Genomic DNA, 17247 nt, shown 5'->3' with positions numbered 1-17247 from the left:
ATGGCCTGACTCAGTATATGGCAGCTTCCTATGTTCCTATGACTGGGGAAGAAAAACCTGCATCCCCTAAGATGGTGATTTTCACTATTGTTCAAGCGGGGGCCACTTTGGCCAAAAACCATTGACCTGGGAGCCATTTCCCAGCATGCTGTGCTGGGAGGACTCTTTAGGATGAGAGAGGAGGCATGCCCCGGGGAGGACCACCCTTCCCAGCACTCTGGGCACGTATCCACTTGCCTTCCAAGATGGGGGTCAAGAGGGCTGCATTATCTTTAAAGGAGGCCCCCCTGCTGGACAAAGTACAGAGCTGCCCAGTGGGAGCAGCCACCTCCACTGGTGCCAGGGGGACTGTGCAGAGTGTTAGCTTTGGCCAAAGCTTCACAGAGGCCCAGGAAACAGTTTGAGGGCCACGCTGAGGGTTGGGAGTGGCCGCCATTGGTGGCCTGACGAACGGCCCACCTGCAGGCAGCCCAACTCATGTTAAAGCCGGGGTGGGGTGGGAGAGGAGAGGCACCACTGGCGCTGCCGGGAAGCAGAGGCAGCTGTGCCTCGTCTGGCACCTGCCGGCTCCTTAGGATGAGCCCCTGCTGGTCTTCCTGGGAAAGGAAGGACTACTCCGAAAGTAGTTCCTGGGAAAAGAAGGACTATTCCGACTACGCCTTGGAGCCGTAGCCCACCTCAGGTGCGCTTGGCTGTCTGGATGCCCAGAGAGTGCCTCCCGCTAACGTTCTCCCATCTTGTCTCCCAGCCCCTGGACAAACGTCAGGCCATGGTGAGGCGGGAGTCGGTCGTGAACTTGGAGAACTTCAAGAAGCAGTATGCCCGGAGGCGGTGGAAGGTACTGTATGGGGGCTGCAGTGGCTCCTCCGGGGCTGGCCACAAGCCCGCCTGCCCGTAGACATCACCCAATGGGGGGAAGGTTGCTGTGAGCACAGTTCCCATAATCCTTTGCCACAGTGGCCTTTGGTTCAGTGCTGCTTGCCGTCCTTCTGTATGCAGGACTTGCAGAGCTGAGCTGTCTCCCGGTTTTTGTTTGTGGGTTACATTGGGGAGGGCAGAGGGTTCGAAGGGATGGATTGCATGGGCAAGGTCTGCCTGAGTCTCAACTCCATGTGATTCGACCTGGGTCTGGTGTGGACTCTTATTTCCGTACAGTGGGCTGGTTCACATGGTACAGTCCCCGCCCATTGAGTGGTCCTCACAGCTGTGCTGACACCCTCCCTGGACAGCCTTTGATCCCATGATGGGAGGGCTTTGGAATGCCCATGGAGGACTTCCCAGTGGGTGCCCTGGGTGGGGACCACATCGTCCAAACTGGCCCTTTGCCGAAGAGGATGGTGCAAGGACAGCCTTACACTCGCCATCTCAGTACATTTGGCCCATATAACCCTTCTTCAGGGAGACACAAAAAATGTAGTGCTAAGAAAAGTATTCAGTTGGGCACAATGGCCGTTGTTTGGCCTAGCAGAAGTCATAGGGGACTGGTTCAGCCTGAAACCATTCTATCCAGTTGAACGTTTTCCCTGAAACTGTGGATTTAGCATCTTGATGGCTCCATAAACCTTCCAAGCCACACTAGCCTTCCTGACATCACTTCCAGGCACCTTGCCATTGTTGGTGGCCGGATGGTCTGTTAATCTGTCCGTTGGGGGCATCAAGAATCCACAGTGGTGGGTTGCAACATCCATTGGCCGCAGCCCTGGTGGCTAATGGTGTTGGCCTCTGGGTTTGGGGGTTTCCTCCATGCTGTCGGGCTCTGGGGTTTGAGCGTATGATCATCCGAGTTCCTGTTTCTCTTCAGCTTACGTACAGTATCGTCACACTATGCAATCATTTGTCTCGCTCATTGATGAGAAAAGTTCACCTAATGCAAGATGAAAGTTTGGTAAGTCTATTAAGGCAAAGCAAATGCAGAGTTAAAGTGTCCAGTTCTTCATCTTCATGTTCTTTCACATGTATTGGTTTGTTTGTTTAAAACTAGCTGAACTGGGCGCAGAGCATATGCACCCTCTCGCCCTCCCTACTCACCCTCTTCCCTCTCGCCCTCCCTGCTCGGTTGCCGCCGCTTGGCTGTTCTCCTGGCCAGCAGTTTCTTTCCCCCCACCCGCCCGTCCCCGGTGCTATCCAGCAGTTGCTCGCAAACTCTTGCGAGAGCTGCCACACATGGGATTAGCGACGGGTATGTTTAAGTATATATATAGATACTTGATATTGCACCCTTTTGTTTTTAAAAAACAAAACAAAGGGGCTTCCAGTTTATAGTCAGAACAAGAGGCAGCAATTAAAAAATAACTAAAATGGCAAAAGAACCTAAGAGCGTCCACAGCTTTGAACATATCTAAAAGTTACATTAAAAGGCTTACATTACATTACTACTAAAGGCTTACATTACATTACTAAAAGATACATTAAAAGATACATTAAAAGGCATTAAAAGATACATTAAAAGGAACTGAAAAGGTCTTCACCTGGTGAAGGAAAGAGATAAGATTTGGCACCAGGCAAACCTCTCTGGGAAGAGAATTGCACTTCTCAGGGCTACCACTGGGAAGGCCCTGTACACCCCACTCTTACCTTGGTGCTACCACTGAAAAGGCCCTGCTTCTCCTTGCCTCTCCTCTGAGGGTCAGGGCATCTTGAGAAAGCTGTAGAAGACCACCTCGGTTTATGGACAGCTTTGTGCATAAGCTGGAGTTATTTAGAGACAGAGAACTTGCCTAGGAGGGTGTCCTCCTTCCAAGCATGAGAGGGGAGGGTGGGAATAGAATTGGGCCTGAAATGTGACTCTCTCTCTTTGTTACAGCGCAACTGCGAAAGCGACCATGAGGAAGACCTTCCAAGCAGACCGCCGGCTCATCATCTCTTGAGGAGGAGAAGCAGCATATCTTAACTGAGTTCCGCCTCACAGAAACAAGCCTCAGACTGAAACGCTTAGGGCTTCAAAGCACAGTGCAAACCATCACGCTCTGTGGGGATGTCCTTCTTATCCAGAAGCAGACAAGCATGAGCCCAAAGCCTTGTGCAAGGAGAGAGTCCAGATCCTTCCAAGACAGGGGAAAGACCTCACCAACCCCCAGACTCCTCCTCCTCCTTGCTGAGAGATCCATCCATTAGGCAATGCAGCGGTGGGTTGTGGGATTTGGGGCTTTAGTTCTGGGGCAGTTACAGTCTTCACTGTAACCCTGTTGTAATTTGGCTTCTAACCTTTATGTACAAATGTGTGCAGCGATATGGAGTGTCCTCCTTTGAGACACCAAGTGCTGCAAGTTGACGGCTCATCATGGCCACAGCTGGACTCACTCAGGGTTTGTGGGCAGGGTGGCTTTTCCAGGAGGCAAGTGAGGCAGTGATTTCAGGCCGAGCGTGAAGAGGGGCATGGAGGTGGCAAGCTCTCTCTCCACACTAGAACCAGGGGTCATCCCATGAAACTGATGGCCAGGAAATTTTGTATTGACAATAGGAAGTGCTTTTTACACAGTGCATTAACCTATGGAACTCTCTGCCATGGGATGTGGTGATGGCCACCAGCTTGGATGGCTTTTTAATGCAGGGGCTTAGAGAAATTTATGGAGGGCAGGACTATCAATGGCTACTAGTCGGGTGGCTATGGGCCACCTCCAGCCTCAGAGGCAAGATACCTCTCAGTGCCAGTTGCAGGGGAGCAACAGCAGGAGAGAGGAGGGCATGCTCCTTTCAGCTATGCCTGTGGGCTTCCCAGGGGCATCTGGTGGGTCACTGTGGGAAACAGAGTGCTGGACTGGATGGGCCTCCTTGGGTCTGGTCCAGCTGGGCTGTTCTGATGTCCTTAAGCTCTGTCTCCCTACCAGACAGACCCACCCACCCACAGATGGAGGGTGGCTTCCGGCCCCTTTCCCTCCAGCAGCAAAATGTCTTGGAGCCCCCTATTTGTGGGGCAGCAGCTGAGCAGCTTCAGCCGAGCTCCACGCCAAATCGCCAAGTGCTGAGATGGGGGCGTGGCATTAGGGTTGCCAACATCGCACCGCCTGAAGAAGGGACACGAGGCAGGGACGATGCAGGAGGAATTGGGAGCCTGGGTGCTGTAGGGATGTTAACCACTTTCAGCTTAAATGATGGTCCAAGTTTACAACTCAGATTGCTTCTCCTCTGCTTATTGATAAGCATGCTTAGCCAAACTGGGTGTGATGTTGTTGTTTTTTCTAGAAAGAGATGTGTTGTTAGCCAGTAAAAATAGGTTTCACCCATGAGCACTATCTAGGAATCATCGCTTGCATGATTTTCATGATCCCGATACCTGGATAATGCAAAGTTGGCCCGTCATTGATGGCTGTGAATGTTTTCGTTGGTGGCCCCAATATGGGACTGTTGGCAACCCTAGGCCTGCAGCCCACCAGGACGACAGACGACTCTGGGAGGGAGGGAGAAGGGAAAGGAGCTGCTGGAGCTCATGAAGGATTTCATGATTAGTGGAAAATAACGGGTTTGATCTGAGCCAGAGGCTCTTCCCATTACCTGAAAAGAGGGAGCAAATGGCATCCCATAAGGGACAGACCATTTGGGGTTGAAATAAGGGGTGACCCTGCTAATAAGGGACCGTTGGTATCCCTAAATGGTGTGGCCCCAACCGATGAGGTTGAGGGCGGAGCAAGCAGATCAGGTTTGGAGTGGAAGAAGCACAAGCATTGTCAGGGCTGGATTGAGGGTGGCGTTCCAAAGAATGCAGTCAGGGGAGGCACCAGGAGTTGGCGGCGGCGGCGGCGGCTGCTGCTTTGAACAGTGACAAGTTGTTCGGCTGATGGGCCAGCTGCAAAGCCAAGTCTTTTTTGGCCTAGTTGAGCTGGGATTGGCCAGGGGTGTGTGTGTGTGTGCGTGCGTGTGTGCGTGCTGACAGCTACTGCTGCCTAGATGACACCCTTAGCCAACTGCTTTTACACACACACAAACACACACACACACACACACCCTCCCTCCCTCCCTCTTAAACAGAGGCGTAACTAGGGAAAACGGCGCCCGGGGCAAGCAATGAAATGCCCCCCCCACCGCCCCCCCCAACATACTGCATTATACTTAGGTTTTTCCTCACAAGCACCCACCGCCGCCGCCAAGCCAGGCCACTGACTGGCCACCAGGTGCCAGCAAAGCAATGGGGGGGCGCGCAGGCGGCGCGGAAGGGACTGCTCGTGGGGAAGGGGGCGCCAACGCGCTCCCTTGACTGCTGCAGTGCTCCTGCACAATTCCTGCGTGTTTCTTTAGGGCTTGTCTGGCTGACCTTGCAGGAGAATTCTCCCCAGCTCTTTGTTTACACTTTGTTTTTTTCCTTGTAAATAGGGAAGATTCATACATGCAATATAATTACCTTGCTTGCATGCATGCATGCGGATGCACATGAACACACATGTATGCACACATGTATGCTCTTTTGAAGGTTTATGTTAGTAACCAATATGTTCTGCTGCCCAATCCTGTGGATCATTACTTGAGAGTAAGCCCTGTTGAGCTCAGCTAACTGTGCATCGAACTGCAGCCTTAGGTTGCAATCCTCCACACACTACTCCACTTCTAGGGAGTAGGCTCCATTGAGCTGCACAGGACTTGGTTCTGAGTAAATCTAGAACCCTAGAATGTCAGAGTTGGAAGGACCTTCAAGGGCCTCAGCTCCAGTCCCCAGCACCATCCATGCTTAGGACAGCTGTGCAAATTGTTGTCTCTTTCTCAATGGGCATTTTTTCTTGATACATGGAGATTGGAGGGGGGCGGGGCATAGCTTAGCGGCAGAGCCTCTGCTTGGCATTCCGGATGTCCCGTCCCAGGTTCCCTCCCTGGCAGCATCTCCAGGTAGGGCTGAGAAAGACTCCTCTCTGCCACCCAGAGAGCTGTAGGGTTTCACACCCTACACCAAACTGCCCATCAGTGTAGACAGTACTGAGCTAGATGGACCCAGTGGTCTGACTCAGTACATGGCAGCTTCCTGTGTTCCAGCCATGGGAGTTGTCATTCCACAACAGCTGGAGACCCAAGGCTGCCTACCCCTGCATTTGATTTAGGATGAGTCTGCTTGCCTGCAGAAGGTCCCAGGTTCCCTCCCTGGCAGCATCTCTAGGTAGGACTGGGAAAGACTCCTGCCTGGAACCCTGGAGAGCAGCCGATGCCAGTCAGTGGAGACTCTAAATCTACTCTTCCCACTACCAGGCATGCCTAGAACCAGGCAAGAGGCTCAGTTCTGCTCACAAACCTTCTGATATAAGTCAGGGGTCCACAGATGTGGTTGGACTACAACTCCTATCAGCCATTGTGGCTGGGGATTGTGGGAGTTGACTTCAGGAGATCCAAGACTGAGAACCCCTGATGGAAGGCAGGAAGGGCACAAGGCCAGGAGTCCACTCCTCAGGAGTTATCTGCAACACCTGAAGATTTCCATCTAGGTATTCAATATCGTTTTGGAAATGTCCTATACTGTTACATTGAATAATATTATGTTAAAATTGTTGTGCTCTGTGTTGAGAACCTTTTTTCTTTTTTAAAGCAGTATATAAATGGTGAAGATGATACTCTAATGGGATTTTTAAATTTTCTTTTCCATATTTTTCTTTTCATTTACCTGTAAATATTGTGTATCTATTCCCCCCCCTTCCCCAAATGTGGACAGCATTCTGTTTAGGCATCTGCCTTTTAAAAAACGGTTTTTAATGGATGAATTGAATCACTTGGAATTGGCTTGGAATGTTGCGGGACAAAGAGGTCCATGTAGGCTGTTTATCAACAGAAGGCGAAACGTTGGGTGGCTGCTTATTCCATCTTTGGCCACTGTGGCCAGGGATGACGGGGGCTATTCTTAACTGTTGTTCCCAGATGTTGTTGGACGACAACCCCCATCATCCCTGGTCCACTGATGCACCTTTCTTCACTCTGCTTCATGATAGGGCTAGCTCTGGGAACCATTTTATTTCAGTTAACATAGAGCAATTGTATCTCCTTTGACCTGCACTTGATCAAATATCAGTAATATTGATCATTGCACAGTATGAAAAACAAAGTTCTGGCTATGTGAGGAAAGACAGACGGGCATTCAGAGACGCAATGCAGAAAGAGGGAAATAGTGTGAAGAATATTGCCTTAGTTAGGGGCTGTCCCTTTAGACTTCATCCCCTGCGGCTATGAGCAAGTGATTTTAACATGCATGGCATTGCCAGAGATAAATTATACAGGAGACCTTTCTGCATTCTGCAGCTCCTTAAGCCAAATCAATGTAATCTGCATTGCAAAGGTGTTTAGCTCATTGCAGTGGTGATGGGAAATGTTTGAACGGTTTCCAGGGCGAGTGGCACAGATCTCGGGGTCAGCTCCTACTGTTAAGGAAGAGGAATGTGTTTGGCTCAGGGCAGAATACCTTTTCACTCTTCCAAGTGGCAGCCCTTGATTAAAAACCAGCTCCCTGTGGCCTCTGCTTTTTCTCCACTGCATTTGCTCTGTCTCGGGGCTGGCATCTTAATACAACTGGCTTCTTACTCTTGGAGGGCAGGGAATAAACGAGAACTGCAAGGGGAGCCATCCAGAGGCATTGAGTCAGCCTGAGCAGCTGCATCAGACCATCCGAGTGCATCCCAGAATCCCTTGCAAAGCTTCCAAGACTTTGCAGGGGCAAGTCAAATTACAGTAATGTGTGGAGTTCACAGTGCTGGTTTGACCTTTTAAAAAGCCCTAAACAGCCTGAGACCAAAGCATTTCGGGAATTGCCTCTATGAACACCTGGCTGCACTTCTGAGGTCCTTTTGTGAGTGCCCCCGTCATCAGCTGCATGGCAGACACACACACAAGGGATGGGGACTCCTTTGTGGGGGGCACCCTGAGGCAGGAGCAGCCTCCCTGAAGAGGTCCACCTGGCCCCATGCCCGTTTGGCTTTGGGTGGGCAGCAAACGCTCTCTCTTTCTCACTCTCCTTTTTGCTGGATGCTGCTTTTACATGCAAGAGTTGCTGTGCTTGCTTGTGCATATTCCTTTTTGCCAAGGCAAAGGGGCCTTCCTTTATGCAGCTGTTTAAGGCCCAGGGGTTCTCACATGGCTCCCCAGATGTTGTTGGACTACAACTCCCATCATCCACAGCCAGTGGCCATCATGACTGGGGATGAGGGGAACTGAAGTCCAACAACATCTGGGGACCCAAGTTTGAGAAGCCAAATCCCTACAGGAGGGGTAGCCAGCTGAGTCCAAACCGCAGAGTGCTGTGGCACCTTAAAGCCTAATAGATTTACTGTGTTGTCTAGCATTACTTCATCAGGCTCTAGTCCTAGGAAACCCGTGTCACAATAAATCCATTGGCCTCAACAATGTCACAAGACGCTGTGTTGTCCCCCCAAGCAATGCCTCTGGAAGTTGTTGCCAGAGAAGGCACCAGTTTGAGCCACGTGAAGTCCATCTTGCAGCTCACAAAGAAGTGGGTGTTAGGAGGCACAGGCTTAGGTTAGTCTTTGCTCTTTGTAGCCAAGCTCCTAAACTCAGACATTAAGAATGCAAAGAGTGTGCGCGTGCATGAACACAAACACAAACTGCCCTCTGCATAACTCTTACAGTTGTGTATTTAAAATATTTGGTACTGGGGTGAATTTCTCAGGGAGGATTTAATGCAGGGATGGTCAGCCTGAGGCTTGCCAGCTGTTGATGGACTACAATTCCCATCATCCCCAATTGCAACAGTCTCTCTCTCTCTCTCTCTGTTGAAGTTTTGCATTGAATTGAAGTTGCTTGAGTTCTTTTGTACCTCCCTGTACTTACATAATAGTATACTTTTATATACGTGAATAGATTGTGGTTGGGGATAATAGTAGTTGTCGTCTAAGAACAGCTGGAGTTAGTCACCCCCCTCCCGTAATGTATTGAGAATTAGCTGCTGCAGGGAGCTCACTCTCCTCCCCCCTGTCCCCACCCCCCCAGAAAGAGCCCTGCCCCAAGAAGCAGGAGCGAGGAGGACACACTCTGGTCTTAGCCACTAGTTGGGGGAGCAAAGGGGCAGGGGAACTAAATGGAGGGGAATGTGTTGGAATCCACCTTGGAGAATCCTTAAAATAAACAGCACTTTGTCCGAAAGGGCACAGCAAGAATTGGGTAGTGTTTACTTCTTTCCATCGTCCAGTGCAAATTCAAGACACGGCAGAACCGCAAAGATTCTCCACCACGCCCACAGGGGCTGGTGAACTGGGATGCTCCCCGCGCCCCATCTCCTCGGAGTCCCTGGCTCCTCCCCTGTGCCTTCTCCCCGCCCTTGGCTTCTGTGCTTGCAGTTGGACAGCTCCTCTCTTGCCAGGCATCTTGGTGGCTGGTGTGGGTTGGAGAGATGCGTCAGGCAGCCCGCCGGCCGGCTCTCCATCAGCTCTCAGCAACTGGACAGCAGCTTTGAGCTGGCACCACACCAGCGGCTGGCTTGCGCTGGCTCCAGGAGGAGGAGGAGGGAGGCTCTCCTTCTAGCGGTAAGGAACAAGTGAATGGTTGTGACCACATCTCATCGCATCGCATCAAAGAAGGAAGACAACATACCAAGAAGTTGCGTCAGTCAGGCTGAGCTAAAACCAATGCTACGTTTTAGACCACATCAATTTCTTTCTGTAGCTGAGCGGCCCTCTGTGTGTCCGGCCGGGAGGCATTCTTAGGGGATGGGCAAGCAGACCTGCTTTCCACAGTTTAATAGAAGCCGGGAGGGAGGCTTGCCAAGGGGACGGCAACCAGCTTTGTCCCTCCCGCTGGAAATGGCCGTTTTCTTCTTCTTGGCCTCCCCAGAGGCACAGCTCCCTCTCCGTCTCTCCAATGTACTTTTTTGAATCCTTTCTCTCTGCTGGATTTAGGATGGGACCCCAGCCTGGGAAATCCCTTTGCTGAGCACTGCTTAAGGGAACGCTGTCCGGGACATTCTGGCCTGGTTGTGTGAGAGGCGGCGGTGGGGGGAGCCCTTGAGAACTGGGGCTGTTTTCATTCTGCCCTCCCCAGGCCTGAATCAGTCCATTACCCTTTATGGTCAATACATCTAGTATTGGGGCCCAGGCCTGTGGGGTGGGGGTGGGGGACGACCCGCCATTGCAAGATAACCTGTGAGTCTGCAAAGGGCCTGCCTTGTACTGGGTGTCCCTTTACAATTCCTCGGGACCCAGAAGAGCCAGCCCACACCCCAGTCAGACCACAGATACCCTCCCCTTTCAAACTATTTGGCTTGGGAACAGCAGAGGGCTTGGCTTACGTTAAGAAATGAACAAGGGATTCACAGGGTGGTAATGAGGAAGCTAGACGAGTTAAGTAGTCCGGGGCATATTCTGCCAAAGAAAGCAAAGTGAAGTGTCTGGTCTGGTCTGAGAGGGATTCCTCTGCCCCTTTTAAAACATATAGCTGTTTGAAGGCCCAGAAGGGTTGCATTCTTCTTCTTGAACTCTGCTGCCTCTTACGACCTTCAAGGGGGGGGGGGCGGGAGTCGGCTGCATTTGCCACCAGCTCAGTTGGTAGCAACTCAAAACCGGGACTTTGGAACGCTCTCCCTTTAGGGCCACCCCTTCTCTGGATGTTTTGTGGGGAAATCTGAATTTAAGGCATACCCTAACCCAACAAAAGTTTCCAAAGCAGTTTACATAGAGAAATAACAAATACATAAATAAGATGGCTCCCTGTCCCCAAAGGGCTCACAATCTAAAAAGAAACAGAAGGTAGACACCAGCAACAGTCACTGGAGGGATGCTGTGTGGGGGCTGGAGAGGGCCAGTTGTTCTCTCTTAGCCCTATCTCGGAGATGCTGCCAGGGAGGGAACTTGGGACCTTCTGATGCTCTCCCCAGAGCAGCTCCATCCCCTGAGGGGAATCTTTTCCAGTGCTCACACTTCTAGTCTCCCATTCAAATGCAGCCAGGGCAGACCCTGCTTAGCTAAGGGGAGAAGTCAAGCTTGATACCACCAGACCAACTTTCCTTCTTTAACTTCTTAAGTTCTTTAAGTTTATAAAAATTGAATTTTGTTTACAGAAAACTTGATTAATCAGCCCACTTCTTAATCAATACCTTTAATGATGGTAAAGGTAAAGTGTGCCCTCATCAGTGTCAATGGTAGAGCCCTGCGGTTTTCTTGGTAGCGCAACAGCGTAGGGGGGCTGGTGACGGCCTGGGTGCAGCCGTGGTGGTGGTGGCTCCTTGTCCCTGCCACCGCGTGTGATGTCAGATGCAGGAGCCTGGCTAGCCAAATTCGGCCATTTGGGTCTGTCTCCCAAATGGGGCCGCGCGGGCCTGTTTGGAAAGGAGATGAGCCTGTGCTGCGTTGGGGGAGACGTGCGGGCTGGAACGACTCTCCCTGCCTTCAAGCGGGGGGAGCTGTTCTGGCCACCTGCCAATGCAGCGCTGGCTGATCTCTCAAATTATGCCCCCGCCTCCATGCGGGGGACGTGTCTGCGGCTGCGCTCACGGCCCCGGATTGGTGGCGGCCCGGGTTCTTTGAACCCGTTGGCCCAACGGTGGCCCCGCCCCCGAGGAGGGGTTGACCAGTGCCCCCTCCTGCCGGGCGCAGTATGTGAGATGATGAAGCCTTCCAGCATCTGCCCATATCGCTGCTGCCCGATCTCCTGCCAGCGGGGATTCGAACCAGCAACCTCTAGCTCGCTAGGCAAGTCCTTTCCCCGCTGCTGCGCCATTAGCTGGCTCCACTCTTATGCCCCTATTAGTAATACTGCTGTGATCCCCCTAACCCGCTATTGCTTAATAACGAACCACCCCGCCCCGCCCCGCCCCCCCCCATCCCTGTAAGGAGGAGGCTTGCCTGGGCGGAGGAGCCTCGCGGCCGGGGGCTCCTGCCCGTGCGCCGCCGCCGCCGCCTTCCTGAAGGGGGCGGCAAAGCGTCAAGAGCCGAGAGAGTGAGAGAAAGAGGGGCGGGGGACGCGAGAGCGAGCCGCGGCCAGATCTCGCGAGGGTGTCCCGAAGCCTCGCGAGATCCAGCCGCTGCCTCCCTGCCTCCCTCCCTCGTCATGTTTCCCCTCTGACAAGGGGCCGCCGCCACCACCACCTTCTCCTCTGCAGCCGCCGGAGGAGAGGACGCCCCCCGCCACCGCCCGGCTGGGACTCGCCCCGCGGCCCCGCCAGCCTTGCCCGGAGCGGACCCGGGTAAGCCGGGGCTGGGGGAGGGCTGGCTCGTGGCGTCGCCCAGCAGCGCGGGGGGCGGGGGAGGCCTGCGAGGGGCGGGGGAGGAGGAGGAGGAGGACACGCCGCGCAAGCCCCCCCTCCGCAAGCCCCCCCCCGGCAGGGCCGGTCCCGAGCTGCTGCTGCTCCCCCCACCCCCCAGCGCTGCAGGCCCTGCCGGTTGGCCGGCCCGGCCCGCTTCCCTGCGGAGGGGCTGCTGCTGCCCCCCCCACCAGGAGGGAGGGGCCCCCCTGAGTCGCGCGGGCGGGGCGGTCGCTCTGTGACACCGCCCGCCCGGGCGGAGGGAGGGAGCAGCAGCAGCAAGAAGGGCCTCTGCCCCCGAGGAGCCTGCAAGCCCCACGGCCCTGGGCCGCCCAGGTCCTGCCGCCCAGGGGCCCTGCTGCGCCTGCTGTCAGTCGAGGCGGGAGGGGCACCTGCGCTGCTCGTGGGCGGCGCTTGGGGAGGGGTCTCCTCTCCCCGCACCGGGGGCGGGGGGGGGCAGTCTTGACTGGGGAGAGGTGGGGTGCTCTGCTGGGCGAAGAAGGCTGCCCCCCCCCCGGAGAAGAGGGTTCTCTTCCCCACGCCCCGAGGGTCTTCTCCTCTGGAGCCCGCAAGTAGTCTCCCCCCCCCAGTCCTTGCACCCTCCACTTGGTCCCTCCTGGGTGGGGATCAAGGCCATTGGCTGCCTGATGGGCTCTCCTCCAGACCAGAGTGAAGAAGCCTGCAGCCTGGGGCTCCCCTGCAGGCACTGGGTTGGACCCTTATTTGCACACATGGTGGACATTGGGGGCTGCCAGCCTGGAGTGCCTGCTGGGCTGAGGAACCGTGGCTGCACAGAGAGCGTTTGCATGTCACCTCTCACACTGCACTTTATTTTCTGTGGTTGGACTGAAGAGGCCTGATGGTTGTGGAGCGTCACTCACAAAAAGCGGAGGAAAACGCGCTTGGTCAGCACCACGAGGGGCCTGGTCTGGTGGCAGCAAGCATGACTTGTCCCCTTAGCTAAGCAGGGTCTGCCCTGGTTGCATATGAAAGGGAGACTTGATGTGTGAGCCCTGGAAGAGATTCCCCTCAGGGGATGGAGCTGCTCTGGGAAGAGCAGAAGGTTGCAAGTTCCCTCCCTGGCAGCATCTCCAAGATAGGGCTGAGAGAGATTCCTGCCTGCAACCTTGGAGAAGCTGCCAATCTGTGAAGACAATACTGAGCTAGCTAGACCAGGGGTCTGACTCCGTATATGGCAGCTTCCTATGTTCCTGAGATGTTCTCCTGCCTGTGTGGGAGCCCTGAGCAGCCCCTGTACAGCTAGCTGGAAGACCGTTGACATAACTCCGCTAGAAGGGCCTTTCCAGTGGTGTCCCCCCCGCCCCCTTTCTCCAGCACAGTGTCTCTGTGCAGTGTGTGCAGGAGTCCTTTGATTGGTGTGTGCATAAAGGAGCGCTGGAAAGGTCCACTGTGCCGTGTTGGGGAGGTGGCTTTTATTCCTGAGAATCTGTCTCTTATCCACTGAGTCATGGAACACGATGGGGTGGCTCTTCTAGTTAGTTCCCTTTTTTCTAGAATGCTACTGCCTAGTTGGATTCACTCTAAAAGATGTATTTGTAGTTCCTCCTCATTCTCTCCCCCCTCCCCCCGCCATCCATTGACCTGACTTCATATGCTGATTGGCTACTCTCCCTTTCCTCCTACAAATATGGCTCAGTTTTATATGTCTATTTTGCTCCAGAAGCAATGTCCAAGTCACCTGGCTGTTCTAGGCATTCTGGTCAGAGAATCACACCAGTGAGGTGGTGGTCCTTCTCTGTTCCCAGGACTGCTTTCTGTAATACTGTCAAATCTCTGGTAGTGGTAGTCTCGACTCATTACTGTCAAATCTCTGGTGGTAGCAGTAGCAACCCTGCTCATGAGCTTTGTATATAGCACTGGCCTATTCATGCATTTTTCTTTCTCGTACATGATCTTAGGTAAGGTTCCAGCCACCTTAGTTATTTAGTCTTTGTGGTTTGTTTTGTTAATTACCGGGTCCAATTCTGGGCAGTGGGCATGGTGGAAGGAGATACACTTGCAGGTAACTAGGGCCCCTGTCCAATGAAAAAAAATATTTGGGATAAAGTCCCATTAGAACATATGAAAGGCCTTAGCCTGCTGCTCTGGCACTCATTTAGTCCAGCATCCTGTTTCCCATAGTGGCCAGCTAGGTGCAGGAGATGAAAGCATGCCCACTGCAACTGGTATTCAGAAGCAATACTGCTGCTGAAGCTGGAGGTAGCACATAATCATCAAGAGAAGTATCTTGTTGCTAGACATATTTTCCATGAATTTGTCTAATGCCCTTTTAAAGCCATTTAAGATAGTGGCCGCCACTGCATCTTGTAGTGTCAATTTCATACATTAATTATATGCTGTAAGTACTTCCTTTTGTCTATGCTAAAACTCTAGTCAGTTTCGTGGGGTGACCTCTGGTTCTAGAGTTGTGGGAGAGGAAGATAAGCTTCTTCCTCTCTGCTTTCTCCACACCATGCATCACGTTGTAACCCTCAATTATGCCCCCCCGCCTTAGTTGCCTTTTTTCTAAACTAAAATGCCCCAAAGGTGCTGTAATTTTTCCACCTAAAGAAAGTGCTTTAGCCATCTGCTCGCTTTGGTTTCCCCTTCTGCACCTTTTCCAATATCTCTTTTGTACTGAAGCAACCATAACTACACACAGAATTCCAAATTTGATTGCTCCTTAGGTTTGTATAAAGGCATCATAATATTAGCAGTTTTATTTTTACTCCTTTTCCAATGATCCTGGGCTGATGTTTTAATTCAGCTAACCACTACAATCCTTGGATCTCTTTCCTGGTTAGTCACTGACAACTCAGACCCCATCAGTGTATATTTGAAGCTTGGATATTTGCTGCTGTGTGCATCACTTTACCTTCCAGTTCTCTGGCGAACAGTCTGATTTTAGGGGCAAGCTGAGTTCTTCCCTCAGTGTGGATGTTGTCTCAACCTGCTGATGCCTTGATTCTAAATTTTCCAATAGGGCCTAGAATATCATCTCTTGTCACCTTTTTTTTTAATTTAGTCAATCATATTTGTACACCACCCCAAACTCCCCTCTTTGGATAGTTTACAGCAACATAAAACAAATTAAAACAGCAATGAATACAATTTAAAACCACAAGTCTAGTTAAAAAGCTTGGGTGAATAATTATGTCTTTAAAGACATGTTTCTAAAAGTTATCAGAGAGGGGAAAGCTCTTATTTCAGCAGGGTGCTGCGTATTCCAGAGTCTTGGGGGAGAGGAGGTACAATCGAGAAGGCCCATCCCCAAGTAGCCACCAGATGAGCTGGTGGCAACTGCAGACAAACCTCTCCAGGTGATCTCAATTGGCGATGAGGTTCATAGTGAAGAAGACCTTCTATTAAATACCCTGGGCCTAAGCTGTTTGGGGCTTTATAGGTTATAACCAGCACCATGTATTTTGCCTGGAAACGTATTGGTAGCCAGTGTAGTGCTTTTAATATTGGAGTAATATGGTCTCTCCGAGATGACCTGGAGACCAACCTGGCTGCCACATTCTGTGCCAACTGCAGTTTCTGGACCACCTACAAAGGCAGCCCCACACAGATTGCATTGCAGTACTTAAGTCTGGAGGTTACCAGCATATGTACCACTGTTCTGAGGTCATTTATCTCAAGAAATAGATGTTGCTGGTGTATCGGCCCTAGCTGATAGAAAGAACCTCTGTCCACCACCTCAGCTTGGGACACCAAGGAGAGGTTTGGATCTAGAAGCACTCCCAAAATGTATATCTGTTCTTTCTGAGAAAGTGTGACCCTATGCAGAATCAGCAGATCAAAATTGTCTCCTGCATTCCAAACTCACACAATAAATTCCTCATTTGGATTCAGTCTCAATTTGTTCTCCCTCATCCACCCCATCACTGCCTCTAGGTAGGCATTTAGGGAGGTTATGCCTTCTCCTCATAATGTTGAAATGGAGAAATAGATCTGGGTGTCATCGTTATACTGATAACACTGTGCACCAAATTTCCTGATGATTCCTCCCTGCCATTTCATGTAGATGTTAAAAAGCATTGCAGACAGTATGGAACCCCGGGGGATGCCATATAAAAGTTCACATTTTGAAGAACAACAGTTTCCAAGCGACACCATCTGGAATCTCCCTGAGAGCTAGGAGTCAAACCACTGCAAAGCAGTGCCTCCCACCCCCAACCACTTCAGATGCTCCAGAAGGATACCATGGTCGATAGTATCAAAAGCTACCAAGCGATTCAAGAAGACCAACAGAGTTATACCACTCCTGTCATAGGAACATAGGAAGCTGCCATATACTGAGTCAGACCATAAGTCCATCTAGCTCAGTATTGTCTACACAGACTGGCAGCGGCTTCTCCAAGGTTGCAGGCAGGAATCTCTCTCAAACCTATCTTGGAGATGCTGCCAGGGAGGGAACTTGGAACCTTCTGCTCTTCCCAGAGTAACTCTATCCCTTAATAGGAATATCTTATAGTGCACACACATGTAGTTTCCCATTCATAAGCAACCAGGGTGGACCCTGCTTAGCTAAGGGGGGGACAAGTCATGCTTGCTACCACAAGACCAGCTCCTCCCAATTCCCCTCAGTTATTTGCTTCAGTTCTTCAGACTCCCTTGCTGAGGAGAACAATTCAGGCATGGGTATCTGCCTCTATATCTTCTGTAGAGAAGGTGGGTGTAAAAAATTCATTCAGCTTTTCTGCAGTCTCCATATCTCCTTTAAGCATCCCTCTAAACCACTCTGTAAGCATCCCTTGTTAAACCACTTTTGTGGCAGCTTTCCTGCTTCCTATGTATTTAAGGTAAGTTTTTATTGTTCATTTTGATGTGTTTAACCATATGCCCCTCAAATCCTTTCCCCAAATATTTTGCTTCTCTCCCCCCCCCGCCCGAACCTGACTTGCCTCTTTAAAGATTCCTTGACTCCACTTATTGAGCTTGGTGAGGCTTACTTCCATGAACCCAGCACAGAATCAGGCGTTTGGTGACTTTAGAATTCTAGCTCTTAGCTGAGCAATGTAATGCACTTACTGAATCCACTGTATGTTTTGATGTTCCTCTGTTCTCCAACTGTTAAACTGTCCTAGTGTATT

At 51.7% G+C, this 17247-nt stretch overlaps 2 protein-coding genes across 10 annotated transcripts in view; both read left to right on the top strand.

Annotated features, from left to right (window-relative positions):
- Window positions 1–6533, top strand: part of DAPK2 (death associated protein kinase 2) — a 62073-nt gene extending 55540 nt beyond the window's left edge. Inside the window, exons 10-12 of the mRNA XM_053272722.1 lie at window positions 749–838; window positions 1802–1885; window positions 2804–6533. Coding sequence (XP_053128697.1) covers window positions 749–838; window positions 1802–1885; window positions 2804–2890 — 261 coding nt within the window. The 3' untranslated portion in view covers window positions 2891–6533. The remainder of the gene's footprint in view (window positions 1–748; window positions 839–1801; window positions 1886–2803) is intronic.
- Window positions 6534–11936: 5403 nt separating this feature from the next.
- The window catches only part of HERC1 (HECT and RLD domain containing E3 ubiquitin protein ligase family member 1), a 151031-nt gene continuing 145720 nt past the window's right edge, over window positions 11937–17247 (top strand). For all 9 annotated transcript variants that reach the window (XM_053272826.1, XM_053272830.1, XM_053272829.1 and 6 more), the window contains exon 1: window positions 11937–12094. The gene's annotated coding sequence lies outside the window, so the exon portion shown is untranslated. The remainder of the gene's footprint in view (window positions 12095–17247) is intronic.

The sequence above is a fragment of the Hemicordylus capensis genome, chromosome 10 (assembly GCF_027244095.1).
Source record: "Hemicordylus capensis ecotype Gifberg chromosome 10, rHemCap1.1.pri, whole genome shotgun sequence".
NCBI lineage: Eukaryota > Metazoa > Chordata > Lepidosauria > Squamata > Cordylidae > Hemicordylus > Hemicordylus capensis.
Note: the sequence above shows the minus strand (reverse complement) of the source record. Positions and strands in the feature narration are given on the sequence as shown.